Below are 26,563 nucleotides of genomic sequence, written 5' to 3' on the forward strand. Positions count from 1 at the left end.
ACCTAAGATACTGGGAGTATTGTATGTAGGGAAAGAGTCTACTTATTCACTGACCTTAGGAAAGAGAGTATGTTAGACTGAGCTCTGTCTCAGTTGTTTAATGCTAGTTGACCCAACAAAGTGAAGAGTCTTCTAAGGAAGACTCCACATGCTGACACCTTAACTCATCTTGTCCACAACATTCTTAACTAGGGATTTCAAGTTAGTGTTAGTGCAGGGATAGATGAATGCTTTATTTCCATGAACCCTGAATGCAGGGGAGTTTGGACTCTTGTTACATGATATTTTGTATATTGATCCTTGAATTGATTGTCTTACGTATGCTGCATTGCCTCAACTCTATTCGTAGATTTGGCTTTGTACTAGTCCCAATGGATTTCTACACCCTCGTTTTAAGGTGTCTGTATTTCCGGGTTGTTTTTGGCTTTGTAATAAATTAACTAACTTTATTCTGTAGTTTATTCTGTAGTTTGTGATTCTTAAGGGCTCGGGAGAACTGAAATTGGATTGATTGATATTGCTAACAATATATATACCCCTACGCTTTCATGCTGAGAAAAGGTACCATCAATTCGAGATTCTAGAGCCAATCTAGAACATGTCCACCTGGCTCCTTCACATGCAATATAAATAACAGCCTTTTCCTTCTAGCAATTTTCATAACACCACAACAAAGGCAGAAAACCCATTGAAATATGAAATGTCACATACCGTTTCCTGCGATAAAGTCCTCCAAATACTCTGCAAAGGTCCCAGGCTCTGGGGGCAGTGTGTGTGCCAGGCTGTAATGGTAAGATGAGACTGCCACATCCTTGGCATTTCGTGCCACATAGACTATCTAGTCAAGGAAATAAAGGAGAATGTAGACTACTATTTATTCAAGGGTCAGATTTATACAGAGCACATTTAGCCTGCATCTAGAGCAAAGCAATCCCCCTTTGAGAAAAGACACAAAATTTCAAAAATCAAATAAAATATTTTCTACCCTAATCTTTTGCACTGACTACGAGTGGCCTGGGAAATAAGCTGGATTTAATCCCCGGCCTCCCCCTCCCTCCTGGACGTACCTATATTAGGGGGGGGACTAGTAACTACAGCTCACTACAAATTGGATCCTGAGAGTCCATCTATAAATTAGGAAATACCAGGTGAGTCATAATTGCTGATCAAAATCTCCCAGTAATTCCTCATTTTATACTTGACTTTCACCTGGAGTTTTCAACTGCTTTCAGCATCTGAAAATTCGTAACTTGGGGCCCGATGTAGGTAAATCCCATTTACCGATTTTGAAATACCGAATCCTACCGATTCGGTATTTCAAAATCGGTAAATGGTATGTAGGTCCCAACATCTGGATTCGATACCGAATCCTTAGCTATTCTTTAATTACCGATTCGGTAAATACCGAATCGGTAATGCCCATTCATTCCTATGGGCTTTGAAGCCCATAGGAATGATTAGGCATTACCGATTCGGTATTTACCGAATCGGTAATTAAAGAATTCACAAGGGTGCAGGGGGTGTCACTTTGACACCCTCTGGCACCCCCAAAACAGGCACAGGTGCCATGTGGCAGGCAGACCTGCCCTAAGGGCAGGTCTGCCTGTCACATGACATAGGTGTGCATGCACACATGTGCATGCACACCGGAATCGGTATTTTACCATGGATTTGTATTCCATGGTAAAATACCGATTCTGTAAGCCATGTGCAGAAGGTACATTGCCTACCTACATTGCATTTTCGGTAATTTTACCGAATCGGTAAATGTTACCGAATCGGTAATTATTTTACCGATTCGGTACATATTACCGAATCGGTAAATTTACCGATTCGGTAATGATACCGATTCGGTAAAATTACCGAAAATGTGCCCCTACATCTCGGTAGCCCTTTACCGATCGGAAACGGTCGAAAATTGGTATTTTCGGCCGATTCGGATCGGTAAAGGGCTACCTACATCGGGCCCTTAATTCTTTAATTTTCTAACTTGTTCCAGAATGCCTCGTTTTAACCTCCATCCAAATACATTACTTCTATCTTTTGTTTATACCATTTGCATTTATATTTTTAATCAATTTGGGACATGGCTACAACAAATGAAGAAAGATCATTACAGAATTTAAGATGCAAACTATAACTCTGCACTTTTAATTTCCACATAAAAGTATGTAAACTTTGTTCACAAGGTGCAAGCATAGGTTTTCAGTGGGCCCGATTCACAGAACTAACTTAAGGCAAAATAATCAACTTACTACCATTTGCTCATTTTGGTATTCACAGAAGGCACTTACTCATTTTGGCATTCACAGTAGGCACTTACTCATTGATGAGTAAGTGCGTTCTGTGAATACCAAAATTTGGTATTCATAGAAGGCACTTTACTCATCAATGAGTAAGTGCCTTCTGTGAATACCCAAATGAGTAAGTACCTTCTGTGAATACCAGAATGGTAGTAAGTTTAGGATTTTGTCTTAAGTTAGTTCTGTGAATCGGGCCCTAAGTGTATATTTACATTCTGGGAAAAGGTAGGAGAGGGACATTCTTCGGATGTGTATATTTGGCTCCGATGTTATTTGCTTCTTTGTATAGAGTATCAAAAAAGAAGCTAGAGTGTTTTTGAAGGGAGAGCTGAGATCTCCAGCCTACAGGCATCTCTTATTCTATATAAGGATAAGGAAATTTCAAATAGAAGATACTCTTTAAAAGCATAAGAAGCTAGCTAGAAGAGCTGAGCAAAAAATAATAGATTAATGAAGTTCGAGTATTGGGTCTACTTGGCAAAGTTGACGGGACAGCCACCAAAAAGTGACAGATATCCCATCCGCTGTTTTCAAAGTGCCATCGCCAATTTTTGTCAGATGTCACATATCCATCCATATCTAAAAAACGTGCCTAGGGCCTCTTTCAGAAATTCGCAGGTGGACGTTTGGTCCTGACTGTCAGGCCAGCAGTTAACCGACGGCCGTATTTAGGATTTTGGCAGATGGATCTCCATCCACAGTGGTGGAGGACGGTCCATCAGTAGTCAGTCAGGCCTTTGTAATTCCCCTGTTGACAGACATCCTCCATCAAGGTTGCCATGGTGGACAGTTGTCCACTGTGATGAAGGTACTATTCTGACAAAGGACAACAATGGCATATGGGGATTACGTAAGTGGATACATCTGTCAAATTTGATGTCTACATCAGTCAAAATGCACTGTTCAAAGTCGACCCATCAGCAAAACCTGCATCACTTCAGAAACAAAACAAATCATATAACATACCTTAGAATCCAAGGTCCTGTTGTATTATAAATATTGACATGGCTGGCAGAAGTTCCCCAGATTCATTAAACAATTGATACCTTTATAGTTAGGGTTGAGCCCTAATCAGTTGAAGCACAGGTGCAGACAACAGTCTTGAGCCAAGGAAAGGAAATGCAGGCCAGAGTTGTGGATAAAGAGAATACAGTAACCAATACTAGATATTCACAGGAGATCATCCAAAAGTGGTATAAAAACCTGCATCGGAGAGTCAATTCCACCACCCAACATGCAATGAGAATAGGTGGTGGCACTCCCAGACCCCTCAACCCCTGGAAGTAGGAGGTGTCGGCCATGTACCACTTGAAGGCAGTGTAAATTACTAATTACAAAATACATTTTGTTGTCACAAACACCTCACATAATTCCCTATGCAATGAAAATTCACCAATTCCTCACTCTTGGACACATTCTTCTTACCACAGCTCCCATTAAGAACCTATTCAAAATGTCAGGCTGTCAGATTTGTGCCACAACTCACATCATAACTTATGTTGTATGTACAACACCATAATGTGGACCCACTCAAATCATGATCCTGTAGCACAATCAAACCCTATGGAGGCACTACAGCGCTACATAATGAATAGCCAGCAGCACACTACAGTGGTACATATGTTACTAAGTGACTAGAGTGAATGATGCACAGTGAAAGTACTCTTTTACTTTCAAATAAAACTTCACATTCATCACCCCATGTGCATACGTGGGAACAGAGGAAAGTAGATGTAAGTGCAGGAGAGCATTTCATCATCATTGAATGACTGATGGTAACTTTAGATAAGTCAAGAGTACACCAGCTGTATCCAGAAAAGACACACAACACCACTTACCAGGAGGGAGGGGTATGACATATGAATAGAGATGGGGCTCAATCACACAGGTACCAGGGTTTGAGAGACAGAGGTCTTTTTGGTTTCCATTTAAGTGGAACAGGGGATATTTGGCGTACACACTGAAAAAGAATAGGAGGGCATGCTCACAATGGTAGGTGTTTAAGGAGTTAAAAAATAAATCACTCTAACTTAGACAGGCACAAAGTAATATCTGTCACTTTTTTCTTAATCAAATAAGTGAAGGACTGGATGTGTGATCAAAAAGAAACATCAGCCAGATATAAATAAGCCGGTGACAGTCTTCTTGTGATAAGAATTTGAGAAGGCTTTGATAAATACACAACAAGCCATAGTAAGAGGCTGATTTCACCAAATCTAGACTCTCCCATTCGATTATGCCTACATCAAGATGAAGCTACTCTAACTAGAACAGTCAAGTTAAATGCATAGGTAGAACACAGAATAAGAAAATGGTAGTACATTTAAAATGTGTATAATTCTGCAATTAATGTAAAATCATAGTAGTGCCTTAAGAAAGTTGTAAATAGTTGGGTTACTGGTTGAGGGAGGTGAAACTCCACTCAAGCAATTTTCCAATTTCAAATTTAAAACATTTATAAAGCGCAACGTTCACCGTACGGTTTCTTGGCGCTAGTGAAGGGTCCGGCAACTGAGGCAAAATAAACCTGTCGTAGGGCAAGAATGGGCCGGTTACACGGAGAAGGCCTGTTTGAAAAGGAACGTTTTTAGGTCTTTGCGGAAAGAAACATAATGAGTGGCAGAGCGAAGGTGGTCGGGGAGGGAGTTCCAGAATGTAGGAGCCAAGGTAGAGAAATTGGCTCCACCCCACTTTTTGCGCTTGAAACGTGGGATTTGAAGGAGAGACTTGGAAGAGGAACGAAGCTCTCTGGTGGGGACGTATTCGTTTATCAGCGAGGAAATGAAGGCGGGGGCAGTGCTTTGGTGGGCCTGGAAAACCATGCAGCCGGTTTTAAAAAGGGAACGTTCCTTAACAGGAAGCCAATGGAGCTCCCTGAGGAGGGGTGTGGAGTGGTGGTAACGTGGGAGACCATAGACCAACCGGGCCGCCTGGTTCTATACCATCTGGAGCCTCCGCAGGCTGTATGCCGGGATGCCGTTGTATAGGGCATTGGCATAATCCAGCCGCGATATCACCAGTGCGGCCATGATCAACTTGAGTGCGTGGGGGGAAAGAAGCGGGAGACGGTGCGGATGGTTCGGAGGGTGAGGAAGCAGGAGGAGACTACAGAGCTAATTTGTGAATGGAGGGTGAGATGGTTGTTCACTTTGACACCCAGTGTTTTGACCGTGGTTGAAGGAGTGGGGGCGGGACCAAGAGAGGAGGGCCAGAAGAGAGAGTTCCAGGGACTGGAAGAACCACCGGTGAGAACCAACTCGGTTTTGTCCGGGTTCAACTTGAGATGGTTGTGGTTCATCCAGTCCCTGATGAAGATCATAGTGGACTGGAAGTTAGAGACAGAGAGGGGAGAAGAGGATAGGTCAAAGATGAGCTGGAGGTCATCCGCATAATTGAACACGGTGACCTCCAGCTGCTGAAGTGCGAAAATGAGAGGAAAGATATAAAGGTTGAACAGCAAGGGGGAGAGAGAGGAACCCTGGGGAACACCACAGGTGACGGGGAGTGAGGTGGTCGTGAAGTCTCCTAGCTGAACCGCCTGGGTGTGGTCCCTCAGGAAGGAGGAAAGCCAGACCAGGGCTGATCCCTCGATTCCAGCCGCCTTGACACGGGACAGTAAGATGCTATGGTCCACCGTGTCAAAGGCGGCGGAGAGATCGAGGAGCACCAGCGCCTGGTGTTTGTTGTGATCCATTCCCTTCCTGAGGTTGTCTAGGACCGATACCACAACTGATTCGGTCGAGTGCCTTGGGCGGAAGCCGGCCTGGCGGGAAGCCAGACCCCCATTTGCCTCTACATGGGCACTGAGTACCGTGGTGACATGGCGCTCCAGCACCTTGCCCAAATAGGGCAGCAGGGAAATGGGGCGGTAGTTGGCAGAGATGGAAGGGTCAGCGCCAGGCTTCTTTAAAATGGGCACTATGGTGGCTGATTTGAGCGCAGGGGTCACTACTCCCTGCGCTAAAGATCTATTGAGGAAAGTAATGGGGGGTTCGGGACAGAAGGAGTAGATTGGAAAGGGGCGACCACTCGGTCCCCCCGAACGTATGGATGAGTGCCTCGATCCCCCCGGGAAGCCATTTTTGGGCGGGAGGCGCGTCTCGGCTGGTATGCCCGAAGCGGTGTAGCCGGGGCGCGCCTTTTCCCGCCCTAGAGTGGGCTGGCCTAGACACCGACGCAGCCAGCCACGCCCCCGGGGCGGGCGGGGGCGGGTTTTCGCCCGCCCTGAAGACGGATAAAAGAAGGCGCAAGACCAGAAGACGTCCTCTTGTTCTTGTGCTCCGAAGCTGCACCTCCTCGCTACACGTGAGCTCGGGACGGAACGAAGAGCCAATTTTGAGCGTTTGATCTTTTTCTTTGTCTTTCAGAGACTTCGTCGGAGAGATGCCCAATAAAGGCCCAAAGAGAATGACGACCGAGCAGATGGTTCGGGCCCTTTTTAAGGATATGTCCGACATAAAGAAGCGGCTGGCGGAGCGAGATGGGGAGGAGGGATCGGGCCAACCACCGGCTGGAGGGAGACCTAAGAGATCGAAAAGGGTTCCAGCTGGGGGGGACGCCCCGGCTCCCTCTGCCCCGCTCGAGGCGCCGACCCCAGTACCGATCGAGGGGAATCCAATCCCCGTTGTCGTCACCCCGACGCCTAAGGAAGACATGCCCCCCGAGCTGGCAGCACAGCTAGCGGCATGGTTGGGGGATAGCAGTGATGGCGCCACGGCTGCTGAGGCACAGGCGCTGATCAAAAAACTTCGTGAGAAGAAGGAGGCAGCTAGAGTGGCCGCACCGTTGGCAGGGATAGACAAGCCGCAAGCGGCAGAAGCTGCGTCCGGTTCAGGTAAGCGGCCATTGCCGATTGCACGGGACGAGTCAGCACCCTCTCGTAGAGAGAGATTGGGACAGCATGTGCCTTTAGCCATAAAGGAAAAGATCTGGGCAGGGGAATACGTGAATATTTTTTCCTTGCTTGTTGATCATTACGATGTGGAGCATGTAAAAAGTCAGAAGGACCTAATGCATCCGAGTGTTTGGCGCGCAAAAATGGCCGCCTTTAAGGTAAATGAGAACATTGGGAACTGGGGCAATGCCTGGGGTATTTTTACGTCGATCTTGGGGGAACGTAGGCCTGAGTTGCTTCCTGAGTTTCCCGTTTACCAATCACGAATTATGGGTTACTCGACGGCGTATCAAGGTAACCATTGGTTTTGTTATGATAATCTGTTCAGGAAGGAAAAGGAACATAACAAGAGTTTGACCTGGGATTGTTACGATTCTTTAACGTGGGATAAAATGAAAGAATCGGGAATGTTACGAATGCCATTGGTCGGGAGCAATGTTGTTGACTACTCCCGCCAAAATGGGGGGTCGCCCTTTCGACCAAGTACGAGCACCGACGACCAGTCGAGGCCCACAGGTAATAACGGGAGAAAGGGTTTCTGTTATAACTTCAATAAAGGGAAATGTACCAGGCCTCCGGGGTCTTGTAAATTTAAACACGAATGTAGTACGTGTGGGTCGTCCCATCCTGAGTCAGCGTGCAGAGCCAGAACGGGTGAGAATGGGGGCAAGGGAGGCGCCAAACAGGTCTAATTTAGTCCGAGGGGCGCCTCTACCGACCCCGATTGATACCTTGGCAATGATCCCCTGGCTCAGTGATTACCCGGATCGTGCGTCTGCCGGGGTGCTGCGGAACGGTTTTACACATGGTTTCCGCATCCCGGTAGGGGACTTTCAGGGTGTAGGGATTTGCAGGAATCAGCTTTCTGTTTTACAACATTCATCTGTGGTGCAGGAAAAAATTCAGAAAGAGGTTAGCCGGGGACGGGTCGCCGGCCCGTTTAGTGTTCCCCCGGTACCGGATTTTGTTTGTTCTCCGTTAGGGGTGGTCCCCAAGAAGGACCCAGGTGAGTTTCGTCTGATCCATAATCTGTCTGCGCCACACGGCCTTTCGGTGAACGACGCAATTGATCCTGAAGTTTGTTCGGTGCGATACGCATCGTTTGATGAGGCAGTAGCCATCTTGAATCGCCTGGGGCCCGGGACGTTGATGGCGAAATCCGATATCGAGTCAGCGTTCCGGTTGCTCCCGGTACACCCAGACGACCAGCGTCTTTTGGGATTCGGGTTCCAAGGATCATTTTACATGGATAAGTGTATGCCAATGGGATGCTCTATATCATGTGCCTATTTTGAGCAATTCAGTACTTTCCTGCAATGGGTGTTTACTAAAAAGACGGGTTTTCGAAATGTGATGCACTACCTTGACGACTTTTTGTTCCTTGGCCCCGCCGGAAATCCCGAATGTGCCCAGGCCTTAAACGAATTCTGTGGGTTGATGGGTCATTTTGGTGTGCCGTTGGCACCGGGTAAAACTATGGGTCCCACGACTTGCCTCGAGTTTTTGGGGATCGAGTTGGACTCAAGGGAGGGGTGTTTCCGTTTACCGGCTAGCAAAGTGTTACAATTCGGGTCAGCCCTCCGAGTATGTTTAAATACACCCAAGGTTACACTGCATCAGTTGCAACAATTAGTGGGGAAGTTGAATTTTGCCTTGAGAGTAATCCCAATGGCTCGCCCTTTTTCCCGCTCCATTGCCCAAGCGATGATCGGCCTGAAGGAGGGTCATCATCGCACGAGGTTATCGGCTGAGGTCCGCCAGGACATACGGATATGGTTAGCATTCCTGGCGGACTTCAATGGCCGAGTCGTCTGGAACAAGCCAGCCGTGTCCTCGGAAGAGCTTGGGCTATGGACGGAGTCAGCAGGAAGCATAGGGTTTGGCGCCATCTTCGGCACGAGCTGGTCTGCTCAAAGATGGCCCCTATGGTGGCACGAGAAGGGGCTAACGAGTAATATCGCTTTCCTTGAATTATTTCCCATTCTCGTTGCCCTGAGAACCTGGCCAGAAGGTTTCAGAGATCATTCTGTAGTTTTTTGGTCCGACAATATGACCGTGGTAGAATGCATCAACAGTCAGTCAGCCCATTGTAAATTGATTTTGAGGCTGCTCAAAGAAATTGTCTTACTATGTATGCAACTGAACGTGGTTTTCAGAGCAAAACATGTCCCAGGGGTGATGAATCAGGCTGCTGATGCACTGTCTCGTTTTCACATGCAGGCTTTCTCGGGTTTCCTTCCTTCAGCGGACCCGGAGCCGGCACCCTTCCCAGAAGCTCTCTGGTCTCTCGGTGCCCCGAACTTCGTCACCTCGTGGGAGAGAGTCTAGCACCCAGGACAAGGAAGGCATATGAAGGGGCGTTCCAGGCCTATTTAGCCTTTTTGGGGGCAGAGAGAGGGGGTCTTTGGGGTCAGGAAGAGTGGGTAGTACTCTTTCTTATGTCTTTACACAGGGCTGGGAAATCGGTGGCTACGGCCCAAAGGCATCGTGCCGCCATTTCCTTTGTTGCCAGGGCCCATGGCATCCTGGACCCAACAGCGTCTTTCACAGTACAGAAAGCGCTGCGTGGGTGGCAACGCCTAGAGGGTCGCAGAGTAGACGTGAGACGACCGATAGGTCTAGACAGATTGTCCCTGTTACTGGCCACACTCCCGAATACATGCTCGTCCCCTTTTGAGACCTGTTTGTTCCGGACTGCATTTACGCTGGCGTTCCACGGGGCTATGAGAGTTAGTGAGCTGGTTGCAAGGAACAAACAGGATGTTACGGGGGGCTTGTGCAGGGAGCATGTTCAGATCAGGGGGGACGCGATGATTGTCTCCTTTCTCCGGTCTAAGACTGACCAAGATGGGAGAGGGGACTGTACGATCATTCGCAGGAACCCCGAGTCATCCATGTGTCCGGTACAGTGCTTAGAAGATTACCTAGCACAGAGAGTGGCATCATGGGGGGGGACATTGTTGAGGCATGCAGACGCCACCCCGCTGACGAGGTTTCAGTTTCAACGGGTGCTTGCAATGGCCATTGCCGCAGCGGGCTTGGACCCGGGCGAATTTGGGACCCACTCCTTTCGTATAGGGGCTGCCACTGAAGCTACAGCCAGGGGTCTTAATGTAGAACAAGTGAAACGTGTGGGGCGTTGGTCCTCCAATTGTTATAAGAGGTACGTGCGATTGCACATGTTGTGAAGCTGTATTCATGTACTCACGCCTCTTGTCTTTTATTTATTTTCAGTTGTGCAAGCTTACGCGGCAGGGCAGACTGAGCAGTCGACCCAACACCAGGCCAGCGGTCGCACGTCACCGGCTGTGAAGAAGGAGGTGTGGGTCGTGGGCCACTCATACGTGAGACGGGCCGCAGACGTATTCAAAGCAGGTGACATGATTCACATAGCTGGGGAATACGGGTACAGAGTGTCCTTCTACGGAAGGGGCGGTCTCTGTATTGACCAGTTTCAGGAATTTTTTGAGGGCCTGTTAGGGCGGATGAGGTCACCGCCGTCCATAGTCATAGTGCATTTGGGGGGCAATGATTTGGTCACCACCGGTAGACGACTGCTCCTGGAGGCTATGCTTTCCACGGTAAGTTGGTTAGCGAGGAGAGTTCCGGGGTGCCTAATTGCGTGGTCTCATATGATTCCACGGAAAGTGTGGCGGGGGGCTATCTCGATCCCTGCTTTGAATCATTCTGTTAAAAAGTTGAATAACAAAGTAAGTAGGTTGTTCCGGTCCAAGACATTGCATTCAATCTCGCATAATTGTATTAATGATGATAGTGTGTATCTGGGGGATGGTGTGCATCTGTCGAGGGCGGGGAACGAGTTACTCATAGGAGACTTCCTAGCCTGGTTAAAATCTTTAAAGCATGACCTATAGGTAGGAGTTTTGTGGGGGGTCCGGATAGCCGGTCAACTATCCGGACCTGTGGCGGTAAGGTCATGATCGGTGAGCACTAATTGGTAGATCCCTATGAGTGGGCGTCACCCAACACGGATGGGAGCGCTCGGGAGAGGTGGCCATTGGCCCCTCAGTGGGGAGGCGGTCCCGTCTAAGGGCGGGTCGCCGGAAGTAAAGGAAAGGCGGTCAAGGCCCCTTCCTTTGTAGGAGGGGTTACAGCCCCCTCCTGGGGAATTTCCCGGGGCTAGTGTCATCTGCGACGGCAGATGCGGTAAGTTGTGTGGGGTGGGGAGAGGTCAACGATACCTTCTAGATACCACACACAAGTGTTCGAACGACCTTTAAATGGCGTCGAGTCTTAAGTGCCCCCGTCAAGTCAAGGGAAATTGTTAGTAGTTGCACTTGTGGTAAGCCCCTGTGCCATCGCCCCTCCTAAGTGGGAGGGGTAAGTCTGGTTAGGGATCTTGACACCGGTTATGACCTTGCCGTTGGCCCTTAAACGTTAGGATGTACAATTTCAGTGTTCTTAGAGAATGTTTTGTAGGATGCTAGTTCCGCTAGGAGAACCTCTGTATTAGAGATTATGTTAAGGTTAGCCAAACATCGTAATGTGATAATGAAATTGTACATAACATGGAAACGTTTAATGTTTTAATCTTTTGTTTTAATAAATACGGCCGGGATGGTCACTCCATCCCACATCCAAAAACTTTAAGAACAGTTTCCGGTTTCCCTTCCTTTTGGGGATTGTGTTGAGAGGGGGTGGCGGGTATCTCAGCCATATGGAAAGGGGCGACCACTCGGTCCCCCCGAACGTATGGATGAGTGCCTCGATCCCCCCGGGAAGCCATTTTTGGGCGGGAGGCGCGTCTCGGCTGGTATGCCCGAAGCGGTGTAGCCGGGGCGCGCCTTTTCCCGCCCTAGAGTGGGCTGGCCTAGACACCGACGCAGCCAGCCACGCCCCCGGGGCGGGCGGGGGCGGGTTTTCGCCCGCCCTGAAGACGGATAAAAGAAGGCGCAAGACCAGAAGACGTCCTCTTGTTCTTGTGCTCCGAAGCTGCACCTCCTCGCTACACGTGAGCTCGGGACGGAACGAAGAGCCAATTTTGACCCACCCACCAGCCCCTGAGGACAGCAAAGTTGTTGTGCAATAAAGTGAATTGATAAGTTTGTTTTTCCGTTTCGTTTACAGGCTATAACAGTAGCAGTTTGTAGTTAATAAAGATGGTGAATATCGTTTAGGTTGTTATGATTAAAGTGATTTGATGTGATGTTGCATTTTTAGCATGTTCCTTCGGTCGTAGCGACCAATGTTTTCATAGGTTGAAGAACTGTCGTATTTATTTTTTTTTTTTGGTAGGCGGTAAGGTCATGATCGGTGAGCACTAATTGGTAGATCCCTATGAGTGGGCGTCACCCAACACGGATGGGAGCGCTCGGGAGAGGTGGCCATTGGCCCCTCAGTGGGGAGGCGGTCCCGTCTAAGGGCGGGTCGCCGGAAGTAAAGGAAAGGCGGTCAAGGCCCCTTCCTTTGTAGGAGGGGTTACAGCCCCCTCCTGGGGAATTTCCCGGGGCTAGTGTCATCTGCGACGGCAGATGCGGTAAGTTGTGTGGGGTGGGGAGAGGTCAACGATACCTTCTAGATACCACACACAAGTGTTCGAACGACCTTTAAATGGCGTCGAGTCTTAAGTGCCCCCGTCAAGTCAAGGGAAATTGTTAGTAGTTGCACTTGTGGTAAGCCCCTGTGCCATCGCCCCTCCTAAGTGGGAGGGGTAAGTCTGGTTAGGGATCTTGACACCGGTTATGACCTTGCCGTTGGCCCTTAAACGTTAGGATGTACAATTTCAGTGTTCTTAGAGAATGTTTTGTAGGATGCTAGTTCGGCTAGGAGAACCTCTGTATTAGAGATTATGTTAAGGTTAGCCAAACATCGTAATGTGATAATGAAATTGTACATAACATGGAAACGTTTAATGTTTTAATCTTTTGTTTTAATAAATACGGCCGGGATGGTCACTCCATCCCACATCCAAAAACTTTAAGAACAGTTTCCGGTTTCCCTTCCTTTTGGGGATTGTGTTGAGAGGGGGTGGCGGGTATCTCAGCCATATTGTTGCAGGATTCGTGCCGGACAGATGTCTGCCGGAGAGCCCGATTTTACTTTAGGGAGTATCTCCCGGAATACTTCCTCAGTGAGGGGGGGAATGGAGGTAAGATGGCATTGAACAGTGGGAGGGGAAGGATCGACAAAGGCAGACGAGGGGAGGGGGATGTTGGCCTTGATGGTTACGATCTTATCCAAAAAGTAGGTGTTTAGTTGGTCGCACAGAGGCTGGGATGGGGGGATTTGGGGTGAGGCTCTGTCGGAAAAGGCTAGGTCATTCACTATACCGAAAATCTCTCTAGGTTTATTTTCGGCTGACGTTATTTTAGTTGAAAAATAGGTGGTTTTGGCGGCGAGGATTGCTGTTTTATATTCGGCAAGTGATGTGAGATAAAGGGTTTTTAGTGAGGGGCAATAATTTTTTCTCCAATGCCTCTCTGCCTGTCGAGCGGTCAGTTTTAGCTCTTTTAGGTTGTCGTTAAACCACCTGTTGGAGTCCTTGGGTCGTCGGATGGAAATGCGACGCAGAGGAGCCACTGAGTCACAACCTCCAGCCAGCCAGGCATTAATAGCATTGGCTTGAGAGTCGGATGAAAGACCGGAGAGGGTCGGAATGGAGTTCCGAAGCAGGGAGGTCAAAGAGGGAAGATCAGCTCTGTTCCAATTCCGCGCCCAGGTGTTTTTGGCGTGTGGGACTTTAGATACCGGGTTGAGAGAAATGGAGAAAGAGAAAAGGGCATGGTCGGACCAGGGACAGGGAGATACAATCACCGGGGAAAGTAGAAGGTTAAGGGACCACACCTGGTCAAGTATGTGGCCGTGAGAATGGGTGGGGACAGAAATGTGCGGAACGAAGTTCAGAGAGAGAAGAGATTCTGTGAATTCTTTCGAAGCAGTACACTCAGAAGGGTCGGAGGGCCAGTAGTTAAAATCGCCTAGCACCAAGACCGAAGCGTAGTTGACCACCAGGGTGGCCAGTAGGTCTTGAAATGCCGGGAAGAACAGGGACGAAGACTGGGGTGGGCGATACATCAGGAGGCATGTGATGTGGGGGGAGAAGGAGAGGGAGCGGACTACAAGGAATTCAGTGGGGGGCATGGGGGGAAAGGGAAGGGTTTGAAAATTCAATTCAGACCGAGCGATTAAAGCCACACCACCGCCTACCCTGCCCGCCGGGCGATCAGCGCGTAGGGCAACGTAGGAAGGGGGGAGGGTAGCCAAGAGAACGGGGAGGGAAGAATCGCAGAACCAGGTTTCGGTCAAGAGCAGTAGGTCAGGCTTCTCGGAGTCGAGCAGGACAAACAGCTCATGATGGTGTTTGACCGCTGACCTGGTGTTGAGTAAAAGAACGGATAATGAAGGAAGCAGGAACCACAATCCTTATCAGGTTGAAGTCACAAGCACGGTACAAAAGGGGGTGGTAATGGACGGAGCATCTGAATCAATCAAACACTCACACCCAGTCAAAAGATCTGGGTTTAATCCATCACCGTTCTTTAGCCCACTCTGCCACCCCAGTTCAGACATGGCTATATGCAAATCAGTCTGACCCTGTGCCTCTTGGGAACACTCCAGCCCGAACTGCCAAGCCATGTCTTCCCTGGACCGGAAACAAGCTTCCGAGGACCGGTTTCTAGCATTCCAGCCGCCTTCAGCCCGGCTTGCTTGAATCCAGTGGCAAAGTGAGCAAGGGACTCACGTCTGAGCATACCCTGCCACACTTATGGCGGCCAAAAGCGGTACAAAAGGGGGTGGTGATGGACGGAGCATCTGAATCAATCAAACACCCACACCCAGTCAAAAGATCTGGGTTTAATTCATCACCGTTCTTTAGCCCACTCTGCCACCCCAGTTCAGACATGGCTATATGCAAATCAGTCTGACCCTGTGCCTCATGGGAACAGTCCAGCCCAAACTGCCAAGCCATGTCTTCCCTGGACCGGAAACAAGCTTCCGAGGACCGGTTTCTGGCATTCCAGCCGTCTTCAGCCCGGCTTGCTTGAATCCAGTGGCAAAGTGAGCAAGGGACTCACATCTGAGCATACCCTGCCACACTTATGGTGGCCAAAAGCGGTACAAAAGGGGGTGGTGATGGACGGAGCATCTGAATCAATCAAACACTCACACCCAGTCAAAAGATCTGGGTTTAATCCATCACCGTTCTTTAGCCCACGCTGCCACCCCAGTTCAGACATGACTATATGCAAATCAGTCTGACCCTGTGCCTCATGGGAACAGTCCAGCCCGAACTGCCAAGCCATGTTTCCCTGGACCGGAAACAAGCGTCCGAGGACCGGTTTCTGGCATTCCAGCCGTCTTCAGCCCGGCTTGCTTGAATCCAGTGGCAAAGTGTGCAAGGGACTCACGTCTGAGCATACCCTGCCACACTTATGGCGGGCAAAAGCGGTACAAAACGGGGTGGTGATGGACGGAGCATCTGAATCAATCAAACACTCACACCCAGTCAAAAGATCTAGGTTTAATCCATCACCGTTCTTTAGCCCACTCTGCCACCCCAGTTCAGACATGGCTATATGCAAATCAGTCTGACCCTGTGCCTCATGGGAACAGTCCAGCCCGAACTGCCAAGCCATGTCTTCCCTGGATCTGAAACAAGCTTCCGAGGACCGGTTTCTGGCATTCCAGCTGTCTTCAGCCCGGCTTGCTTGAATCCAGTGGCAAAATGAGCAAGGGACTCACGTCTGAGCATACCCTGTAGCAGGGTTTCCGTTCTCCCACAGAACTGTGCACAGAGATCAAGAACCTCGGTGAATTAGGGTGACCCAAAACCCACCTTAGTATCCAAAATCCCCTTACCGAACTAGCTACAGTGTCTCATTGGTCATAACAAACTCCCAATGACTTAGACAAACCAGAACATGAACTTGGGTTACCTCAGGTATCGTGGAAAACACAAACACTCTTTCGCTCTGTAATCATTTCAAACCACGACGGGGAGTAAAAGAACACACGTGCAAGTTTGAAATATTTATTTTTCAATGCAAGGTTCTCAAACGCAGTATCTTATATAATACCAGAATACATATGATAAAAATCAGAGTTATCAGCATAGTCACTAATCCATAGTAAGCGAACGGTGATAGCATATTATAATGCAAAAATCTATAGAAATCTGTATCACCTATATTTCGTGCACCCTATTTAGCATACGATATTATATCTAAGAAGGTCTCATTTGGGTTTTAGCAGGGCGGGCCCATACCTCTAAATGTCAGTAGGAGAAGATCACATCATCAGCTACCAGCTCTCTGCATGCTAAGCACCATCAAGTGTGTTTTTGCATTCTCAGTAACTCTATCTTAAACGCGCTTAGAGCCCAATGTTGGCAGCAACATTATTTGTGTTATGTCTAATGTGGTGCGAGGATCAGGCCTCCCAGCAACCTTGTGTTAGGTTATTCTTAGAGGGTTCAGTTCTCAGTGTGCAGACAGTGTACCAAGTGTACCAAGCACAACTGATATCAGAGCAATAACATATTATTCTCAAAGAAATCACATCTTTCGTCTAGGTTGAAAGCTACAATAACAATTATGTGTTGTGTGCAAACTGAAGCCGAAGGAAAACATGTCTTTTAAACATTTAATAAACTCATGCTAACTTAACGCAATATATAGAAAAGCAGTAACTATATGACACCCCCCCAATGATCCGAGGACGGTCAAAAAAACAAGCCAATACTATAATAAAGGCATAACATGAAAGCAGAGTTCAACAATATTGAGCCAAGCTAAATGTATGTAGATGTATATAAAAATTAACAATGCAAAAATATGTATGAATGCCTATAGTGGCCAAACAAAAATGTAATAAAAGTCTTGAACTTGAGGCCAAATATAAAATCATAGGCCTAGAACACATAAAAGATGAATGTCCATAAGTGAAAAGGCACCATTCAGAATTACTAAAAAGTCACGTGCCAGTATAGTGAAAGTCTCCAAAGCCACTCATGGGTGGATAGAATATGCAAAATAGGTAGCCACAGCTTCCAACATGAAATCCCTGTCATCATCCGAAAACAGTTCAGCCATCCAATTAAGCAATGGGAAAGAACATACGTGCTCCTCCAGCACCGGACCCTCTAGCAACATCAGAGGACAACTCGGTGGGTTCTCAAGAACGCTATGTGCCAGAAACTCATGCGCCGCTGCGGGGATGTCCCACTGACCCATTAGTCCATGCATCGCTGCCAAGGCCATAATCCTTTCGCCAGAACAAACCAACTCGTGAGCAACTACGGGGCCCATCAGGTGATTAAAATAGACTTCAGGAGATAACGGCAAGCAGAGACACAAATCAATGGCCCAGTCAAAATCGCAGCTCAGGCAATGAAACACAGGCTGGACACACGTGAAATAGGAAAATCGAAACGATAATTCAAATGCCGTGCTTTAAGTCGCAAGCGGCAGGGTGCCATAGTAATCAAGCATCCGGTTGCGAAACAGTGTCAGAAGGAACTGAGCGCCTTCTTGCGCAGGATGGGCATCCATGTTTTAGGAAGCAGAATAATATCAAAACGCCTGCAGCTAAAGCCAGAAAAACAGGGAATCCGCCAAACAAACTCGAAAATATTGAATGGAAGAAAGCGGGGATGACACCAAAAATCTTTTCAAATGTAGTCACAAGATCACTGCTAACCAATTTAAAATAATGAGCTAAGCCAGACGTAGAGGAGGCATTAAAGATTTGATGAACTAATTCGCAGAAATGAAATGGCAAGTCAGTATTTAAAAGTGCCTGCACCTCTGTGCGTGTGTTAGCTATGTGAAGGACATAAGTTTCACGGGCCGAGCTCAGGGCCACTTCCTTTTGAGACAAAAGAGCCCTTATTCTGCTCATACCATTGAACTCCGCTTTCAAGGTTGGGATGCGTGGCCAGATGGAAACATCTGAATTCCCATGCGTGGGTGGATATAACACGTTCTTGCAACACACCACACGTTCTGATCCAGTAACCACATAGGCGATACCGACCATTAACCCACAACACTCCTCATTATTCAAAAGTAAATAACTACCGTTTGTCAATAAAGTGAATGTGGGAACTATTGCAGGAACTGGTGTGCCTTTTAAAACACAGGCTAAATTAGGCCGGTCCTGATCACAAGAACCATGCAACTGGATGTGTCTGCATATCAGTGAATGGTCAGGCGACTGTGTGCATTCTTCACCATTCAGATTCACTTCCTTTCCATCCTTCAAGCATCTGTACGTGTATGGTAAAGACCATGCCTCATGGAGGAAAGCACTGCCTAGTGGTTCATATCGCCCTATTGCAATATACCGCATACAATTAGTAAATTTGTACAAAGCAAATGGCAACGTAATAACACCATGGATAAGCCATGTAGCAGCAGCTGCCTCAGCTACAGAAAAGGGCAAAGATTCTAACTTTTCAATGTGTAACATAGAAAATTATGCATCTCGCATGGAAAGCATGCGCTGCTTGTCAGTCAAATTAAATGGGGCAAATAGGGATGACACGTTCATGTAACTCCAGGGCACGCGACCCGCCTTAAGAGTCTGTAGTGTCCATGCAAACTGCATCACAGAACGCAATTGATTTTGTCCATGGTACAATACAGACACTTCATCATTCACAATGTCAACTACAGAAGAGACAATATTGTTCAACGTGTAAATTCGGGAAGAAAGCATGTTAACCCTTTAGTGCTAAGGCAATATTATTATTTTACATTGATTTCCATTTAAATGAATGGTAAGTGCATGACGAGTTACCCTTGTCATTAGCATCCAAGGGGTTACTGTTATCGACAACTGCAAGCACTTTTTCCAAATTTGCTTGGTCAATCGCCCTTAGGCGCTTAGCAGTCTCAATTTGCGAAAATTTCCAAATTTCATTGTAAACTGCATAAATCCACCGTTTAGACCTACCGTTAGCCGGGCCTTTTATAAAATCATTTAAATCCACATTATCAGTCAACTGAGACAGATGTAGTTTAACTGCAGCTAAAGTGGAATGTTGTAACCAATTCTGACACAGTTTCCCCACAAGTAAGTGGTGACAGTATAATCAGTTTCAAAACGGGGATCAGGTCTGACTTGTGTGAACCCTTCAGCCAAACCCAGAAAACGACGTTGGCAAGAATCAGCACTTCTTTGCCACATCAGCCAACCCTTCGGATCCAAACTGGATACATTAAAGGATGAATTGTGAAATAGAGTTTGTAACTCACGAATAGACAATTCAGTAAAATTACCCCCAACCTGAATATTTTTCCAATTCGGGGATAATTGGTGTATTTAATTTTTTAGAAGTAGCCAATCCAAAGCATGTTGTTTGGGAAATAGTAGAATTTAGAAACAACATGTGATTCGGGATGAGACATGCACGGTGCAAAGCCTCAGTGCCTTGTACCTGCCAATCTTTGGTACCCCAAACCGATTTAAGTTCAATTATTCCTTTCCAGAATTCGTAGCCATCTACAGCTAATTTGTCTAGAAAGGACTTCGAATACAGCAATTTTGTTTCGGTAAGTCTAACTTTGAACATGTCATTTTGAAATAAAACAACTCAGGATTTGATTGATTAAAGTCTGTAAAATAAGTGTATTTTTTCAGAAATGTATTAGAGCTGCCTATTAATGGAGCTGGGCAGTGTTCCCACTGTGTGTAATTCACAGCAACCCTCCTGGAATTCGTCTTATGCATAAAATGATTAGCATAATGTTGGAAGCAAAACAAATGACCATAATTAACAGAATCTAAATATAAATCCTCAGCATCAAAAGCTGCATAATATTTAAAATCAGAGAATAATGCTTCTACGGCCTGAATATCCCAATCATCAGAACGTATATTTTGTTTAATCACATCCCCCATATTTACTCTAAGCACATTCGGAAAATTAATCACTTCAGTGGGCCCATGTATCTGAAATCTAACTGCATCCCACACAATCCCATCAAGGACAGGCCAAGCAGTAATGTTGACTGTATTCAAGTCTCGTTTCAGTCTGTGTGCTGAATGTGAAGAGGAAAGAGGGGCCAATGTTCCATTAAGGTACCGAATTCCTGTTCTTTCCTTGACATAGTGGCCATCGATCAGGCGGAAAAAATAAAACACAAAACCAATTGACATAAAAAGGTAAAATGAAAATAAAATCAACCAAATGTATGTCCAAGGGGGAATTAAAAAATGTTTTTTAAATAGAGTGGCATATTTTGCAATAGTCGAGGGTTTCTTTGAAAGTTCCGAAACAGAGTCAAAGGAGAATCTGGACTGGTTGGCCAAACGAGTCTGCAAATCTGGCATGGATAAATCAGCAGGATAGGTGTAATTCAGCTCATCAATGTTAGTAACAGGAATAGTATTTAATAAAGGACTGGATATAGCAGGCATCTCGAGGGACACCTCCTGTTCTGCACCAGAAGTAATAGCCAGCACAGAATGCCTCACCATGGAAGGACAGGATACAGCCAGTGTCATGCTATGAAGAATCGGCCACCCTGTGTGTCTTGACATTGTCAATAGAGATAAATCTGTTTTCCTTACGACCTGGAAGTGGTGGTAATATGACTGTTCTCGTGCCCTTCACTCCAAGAACTCGAACCGGTGCACGATATGAGGGACCAAACTCTTTCTTGTTATCGATCTTCTCTCGGACCAGTTATCCAACTTGGGGTAGCCAGCCAACTACCGGGATCTGCAACGCATCATCCGATGTGGAGGGCAAATGTTCCTTTGCTAGACTGTCTCTGGTCTTTTGTAGATCCTGTAAAACATTGCAATGTTCATCTACGTCAAAGACCGCGGCCTGGGCCTTGCAGTCTAGACCGTCGAGGTCAGGGACATACATCTTGATACCAAAGAGCATTTCGTATGGGGTCCGCCCACCCAGAGACCTTCTAGGGAGGTTATTAAGCGCACGCTGCACGCCATTGTGGTGGGCTAACCAGTTTCTGCCAGTGCCTATAACTCGAGCTGTCAAAGATTGCTTTAAGTCACGGTTCATTCGTTCCACTACACTGTTTCCCTCGGGTCTGTACGGAGACGAAAACTTGGACCTCAACGAAACCATAGCATCCTTATACGCCTTAGAGGCGAAAGCCGGACCCTGATCCGAATGGAAGGTACCACAGGCTAAAATCCCTACAAAGACTCGCAAATCCTTAATGACAGTCCGTGAATCAGCTCTCCGATGGGGCCATACCCACACAAAGCGTATGCATGAATCAACTGCTACTAAGATGTACTTATATGCAGTATCAGAAGAAAAAGGACCACAGTGATCTAAATAAACGCACCCCAGTGGTTTATTAGAAATGTACAACTGTGTCTGAGGCGGACGCGCAGCAGTTGAAGGTTTAATCTGCTGGCAAATGTCACATTAAAGGACATAATCGCGCATCTGTTTGTACAGTCCCCGCCACCAGAACCTCTGTTGTAGCTGAGTTACAGTGGCCGAGACGCCCGCATGCACAGACGCCACACCTTCATGAGCCGCTGTAATCAAAGAAGCTCTGTGATCCAAGTTGGGAATTAAACGTTCGCCAACTTCAGGAATTTTCACATAAGGAACCTTATCGGGACTTAAGTGGTATGTGTACTTCGAAGGGAACCCCGCAGGATATTTACCTCCCTTCTCAGTGGCAGCAACAGCCGCCATGATGTCATCATCTATCTTACTTTTGGATCTCGTGACTGCTGCAACTAAGTATTTAGATACTGCTGACTTCGCTGGTTCATCAGCAAGCGAATTACCGACAGCGTGGACTCCCACGCGCTGATGGCCAAGAGTATGAATCACAAACACGAGTGGCAACTTTTCTTTGAGTTCCGCCACCCGGACCCAGATCATTTTATGTTTTATTGTGCTACCTTTGGAGTCACGAAATTCATTCTGAATCCAAAAAGAACAAGTTCTCATTGTAAGACTGGACACAGTAGTAAGAGTCACTTACGATCAAAGTCGTCACACTAGGATCTGCGTACTCCAATGCAAGCATCAGAGCACGAAGCTCTACCAATTTTGCGGTGCAGTCCCCAAGCGTCTGCGTGTGCACGACACTGGACTTGAACTCATCGTTCACCATGGCACCGACCACAATGGCGCAAGCGGAAACGTAGGCATGTTTAGAGCCATGCGCAACCTGCGCCGAACCATCAGTGTAAATGATGCAGTGGAAATCCTCCAACGGCCGCATTGCTAAAGGAGCAGGATGAACAAATTCATACTGTAAGTACTCCTGCGACCATAAAGTGGCATCAAAAATAGACGTGACATCCTGGGATGACAAGGATGCAGCCCATTGAATCCACCGAGGGTGCAAAGCTTTAGAATTAGGTACACTGGCTTTCGTAACTGCCTCCAAGGCAGGACAATGGGTTACAACCAACATGCGTTTTCCCTGTGACAGGGCACGTTCCTTGAGAATTGCCATCTGCACAGCCGTCAAAACTTTCTCCAAGTAGAAAAGCGCATTTCAGCCGGAGTGTACAAGTGTGACTTGTAAGCCATAGGTACTGTATCTCCTTCATTAAAAGTTAGGTTCGTGAAACCTACCGTCCCCGGGACAATTCTTATCACCAGGTTGGTCTGGTTATCACGAGTCTGTAAGTATTCAGAAGCGAGCAAATCAGCTTGCAAAGACTGCAGAATAGCTGAATGCTCAGGCAGCCAGCATGATTTGGAAAACGATGGTTGAATCAAAGCATACGAAGGTTTCATACGCTGGGCATATCCCGGAATGTATGTTCTTCCGAAATTCAAAAAGCCCAGTAAAGACTGTAATTTTTTCAGTGTTGTCGGAGAGCGCAACTGTGCGCATTTCTCCAGGAAGTGAGGTGCTAAGCCTTTTCCTTCATTACTTAGTTCATAGCCTAGAAACAACACTGTGTACTCTGCAATGTGTAATTTTGCAAAATTAAACTTGTAACCCATGTCTGCGAAGTTACAAATAATACTGTTCACTCGACACAGATGCTCCCAAAGTTCGTCGTCTGTGAGATTGATATCATCCACATAAGAACAAGCGTCCGGGTCGACCCTCTCCAACAGAGAGACAATGCGGGCTGAAAATACTCCAGGACTATTCTTATAGCCCATTGGGAGACGCCGAAACATTTTTTGGACCCCGCCGCATGTGAAAGAAGTCCATTGGGAACTTAGACTGTCCAATGAATGGGCATAAAAACCATTGGAAATGTCAAGTGTGGTTTTGAACCGCTTACGCACAAGACTATTTACAAGGGCCGAGCCGAGAGTATTCTGTACTGCACAGTTACGGCAATGTGAGTTTAAATGCCGGTAATCCAAAACCAAACGGTAAGAGCCGTCCGGCTTGTTTACAGTAAAAAGGGGGTTATTCATCGGTGACACACACGTTTCAATTACACCTTGATATTCCAATTGTTCGAGGATCGCTGCGACTGAAGCTTTGGCTACACGTCGTATGGGATATTGAGGTTGAGGCTGCGGCTGAGACCGTAAAGGAATCTTGTGGCTCGGGACAATTTATCTCAGCCACACTGATTGCGGTACACAGCAGGTGCAAGTGCCAAAGCCCACTCTTCTGCAAAGTGCAGCGCTTCCACTCTCGAAACGGTGTTGGCGAAACTGGGGAGGATTACCTCCTCCCCACGTGGAGCTGCGAGCACAAAAGGTGGGGGCCAGTCAGCCTCCGAAAGCAAAATGTCATACGTAGACGAAAGATTCTCCCAAAATACCCCTTTTATGGTACGCTGTATGTCACCTTCAATTAACAGGACAATTTCAAAAAGTCTATCAGGGGGAGCAACTCTTGTATCAGCTGTTTCAATCACAACATAAGTGTCAGTCGCTGTCACCTTCAGTAGTGGACGGAGGGCCTCTCTCACTATGGTAATCTCCGCCGCGCTGTCCAGCAAGGTCAGAGCCCAAGTCAGATTCAGAAGCTGCGTTCTCACAATCTGGGGCATATCGATGCGCCGTTAAGGCTGCGACTTTCTTCTAGGCAAACTGCGGTCTCTGAGGCGTAGAGCCTTCCTGCTTGTCTGCACTGTTGCGCGGGCGGGGCTTACCACGTCCTTGCTGGCCACCCCGGCCCATGCCGCCCCCTCCACCACCAGTAGACGGAGCCGATGAGTCCTGAAAGGAACGAGGAGAGCGTTGGTCAGAAGCCTGAAATCGTTCAGGTGACTTAATCATCGCGCGGTTACGCAAATCATAAACCCGTTCTGACTGCGCAGGCAACGGAGACGCAGGGCGCGAAACCTGTGTTTGTTGTTGTTGCCGTTGCTTATCCTGATTCTGTTTTTTAGGCAAATTCTGTTTCTTGGACTTGGGTTGAACGTCAGTTTCCGAAGCTTGTCCCAGGGGCTGCTTCTTCTCCTTAGTAGAAAAAGGCTTATTACCCTTACTATTGCGACCCACGGTTTTATAAGCCGCCACAATTATCCTTGCAAACTGTCGGGGTTTCTCGGCATTGGGAACCAGCGCCAAAGCGTTAGCCACCTGAAAGTTCACTGCATCCCCCTTGACATTCGCAAGGATCAGCTCGCAAACCACATCAAAGGAGCCACATAGGCGCAAACCCAACTCAACAGCCGATTCCGGCCCGTGATCATCTTGAACACGTTTAAGGACCGTAGACAGATTGGACACAGACGGGGAGCCAAAGCACCTCGAATAGACAGCCGCAAAAGTCTTACCCCAGGTCTCACAGTCAACAAGCTCAGGGGCCAAATCTTTCGGCAAACTAAGCGTAAGAATCCGGTGTTTTTCACCAGGAGTCGTATTAGGAAACACCGCCTCCAGCTGGTCAAATTTCTCGGCAAGCCAGAAAGGAAAATCATCCTTATCCTGGGGCTTCTTGCCCATAACGGAATTCACCATGACAGGACTGATTTTCAAACCAGCCTGCCCCGCCGGAAGGGCTGCACCTCTAGGGGCTGCCCCTTGAACATTACGACTTGTGTAATGCACAAGGGCTCTAATCACGGCAATGGCGACTACATGAAGACGCCTAAGGTCACCCACGTTACAAGTGGTGTGATTAGGGTGAGGCGTAAATCCAGCCAAGGCGGGCCAATTTGCGCCCGGAATGGACAAAGGACCTAACCTCGGAGCGGTGAAAGAGTGGGGTAGGGCGCCACCAAACCAAACTCCATGCTGCCAAACATCAATAGGTACTTCCTGTGCTCTGTACGGAGCATATTCAGCAGGTACAGCTGATGCAGTGTACGAGTGGAACACACCAGAATTTGCGTCCACCGCCGGAAATGTCACCCACGAATAAAATAGTTTGTACGAGTAAGCATGTTCCGCACTCCCCACCAGAACCACAGCCAAGCCTTCCAAAGGCACATCATAAGTCCGCAAATGATCACGCACCGCAAAGCGACTATGCAGCGGGATGTCCACGGCTTGTGCCATGACTGCACAGGAACGTGAAAAAACAAAGATTACTTTGTAGCACAACTGGGTAGTAATTCAAGGAAACCGTTTTAGATAGATTCAAGCTTGAAAAGACCTATTTCAAAAATAGGTAGGTTTTTCCGACACCACCGTTTTCCAGAAACGGGAATGAAGGGGTTAAGGTTTGAATGATATACTACTCGAGTGTCATGATATAAGGCCAACAATGTTGGGCGCCATGTATCAGAGTTTCCGTTCTCCCACAGAACTGTGCACAGAGATCAAGAACCTCAGTGAATTAGGGTGACCCAAAACCCACCTTAGCATCCAAAATCCCCTTACCGAACTAGCTACAGTGTCTCATTGGTCATAACAAACTCTCAATGACTTAGACAAACAAGAACATGAACTTGGATTACCTCAGGTATCGTGGAACACATGAACCCTCTTTCGCTCTGTAATCATTTCAAACCACAACGGGGAGTAAAAGAACACTCGTGCAAGTTTGAAATATTTATTTTTCAATGCAAGGTTCTCAAACGCAGTATCTTATATAATACCAGAATACATATTATAAAAATCAGAGTTATCAGCATAGTCACTAATCCATAGTAAGCGAACGGTGATAGCATATTATAATGCAAAAATTCTCGTGAGAAATGCGCATGCGCAGGCGGCCGCGCATGCGCATTAGTACCCAAGACGGCAGCAATGAAGAGAGGGAGCCCCGGAGACGCGGCGGGCAGTGGCGGGCAAGGTAAGTGCCTTTTAATTCTTTTTAACATTTAAATTGAAGTATTTAGGGAGGGCGGCGGGTGGCGGCCAGCTACGCACCGTCTGCGGAGGGTGCGTAGTGCCGAATTCTACGCCTGCTACACAAAATGCGTAGAAGCCGGCACTACCCACACTCCGTGCACGGAGCGTAGCTGCCCGCCCAGGCTTATTATTAAGTCCCTTCACATTAAGGGAGAGGATGCAAATTCTGTC

At 47.3% G+C, this 26,563-nt stretch overlaps 1 protein-coding gene across 1 annotated transcript in view; it reads right to left on the bottom strand.

Moving 5' to 3' along the window:
• The window catches only part of LOC147728931 (sulfotransferase 1 family member D1-like), a 308,979-nt gene that overhangs the window by 100,582 nt on the left and 181,834 nt on the right, over window positions 1-26,563 (bottom strand). Inside the window, exon 5 of the mRNA XM_086959171.1 lies at window positions 712-838. Coding sequence (XP_086815297.1) covers window positions 712-838 — 127 coding nt within the window. The remainder of the gene's footprint in view (window positions 1-711; window positions 839-26,563) is intronic.

Source organism: Lissotriton vulgaris, chromosome 2_2, assembly GCF_964263255.1.
Source record: "Lissotriton vulgaris chromosome 2_2, aLisVul1.2, whole genome shotgun sequence".
NCBI lineage: Eukaryota > Metazoa > Chordata > Amphibia > Caudata > Salamandridae > Lissotriton > Lissotriton vulgaris.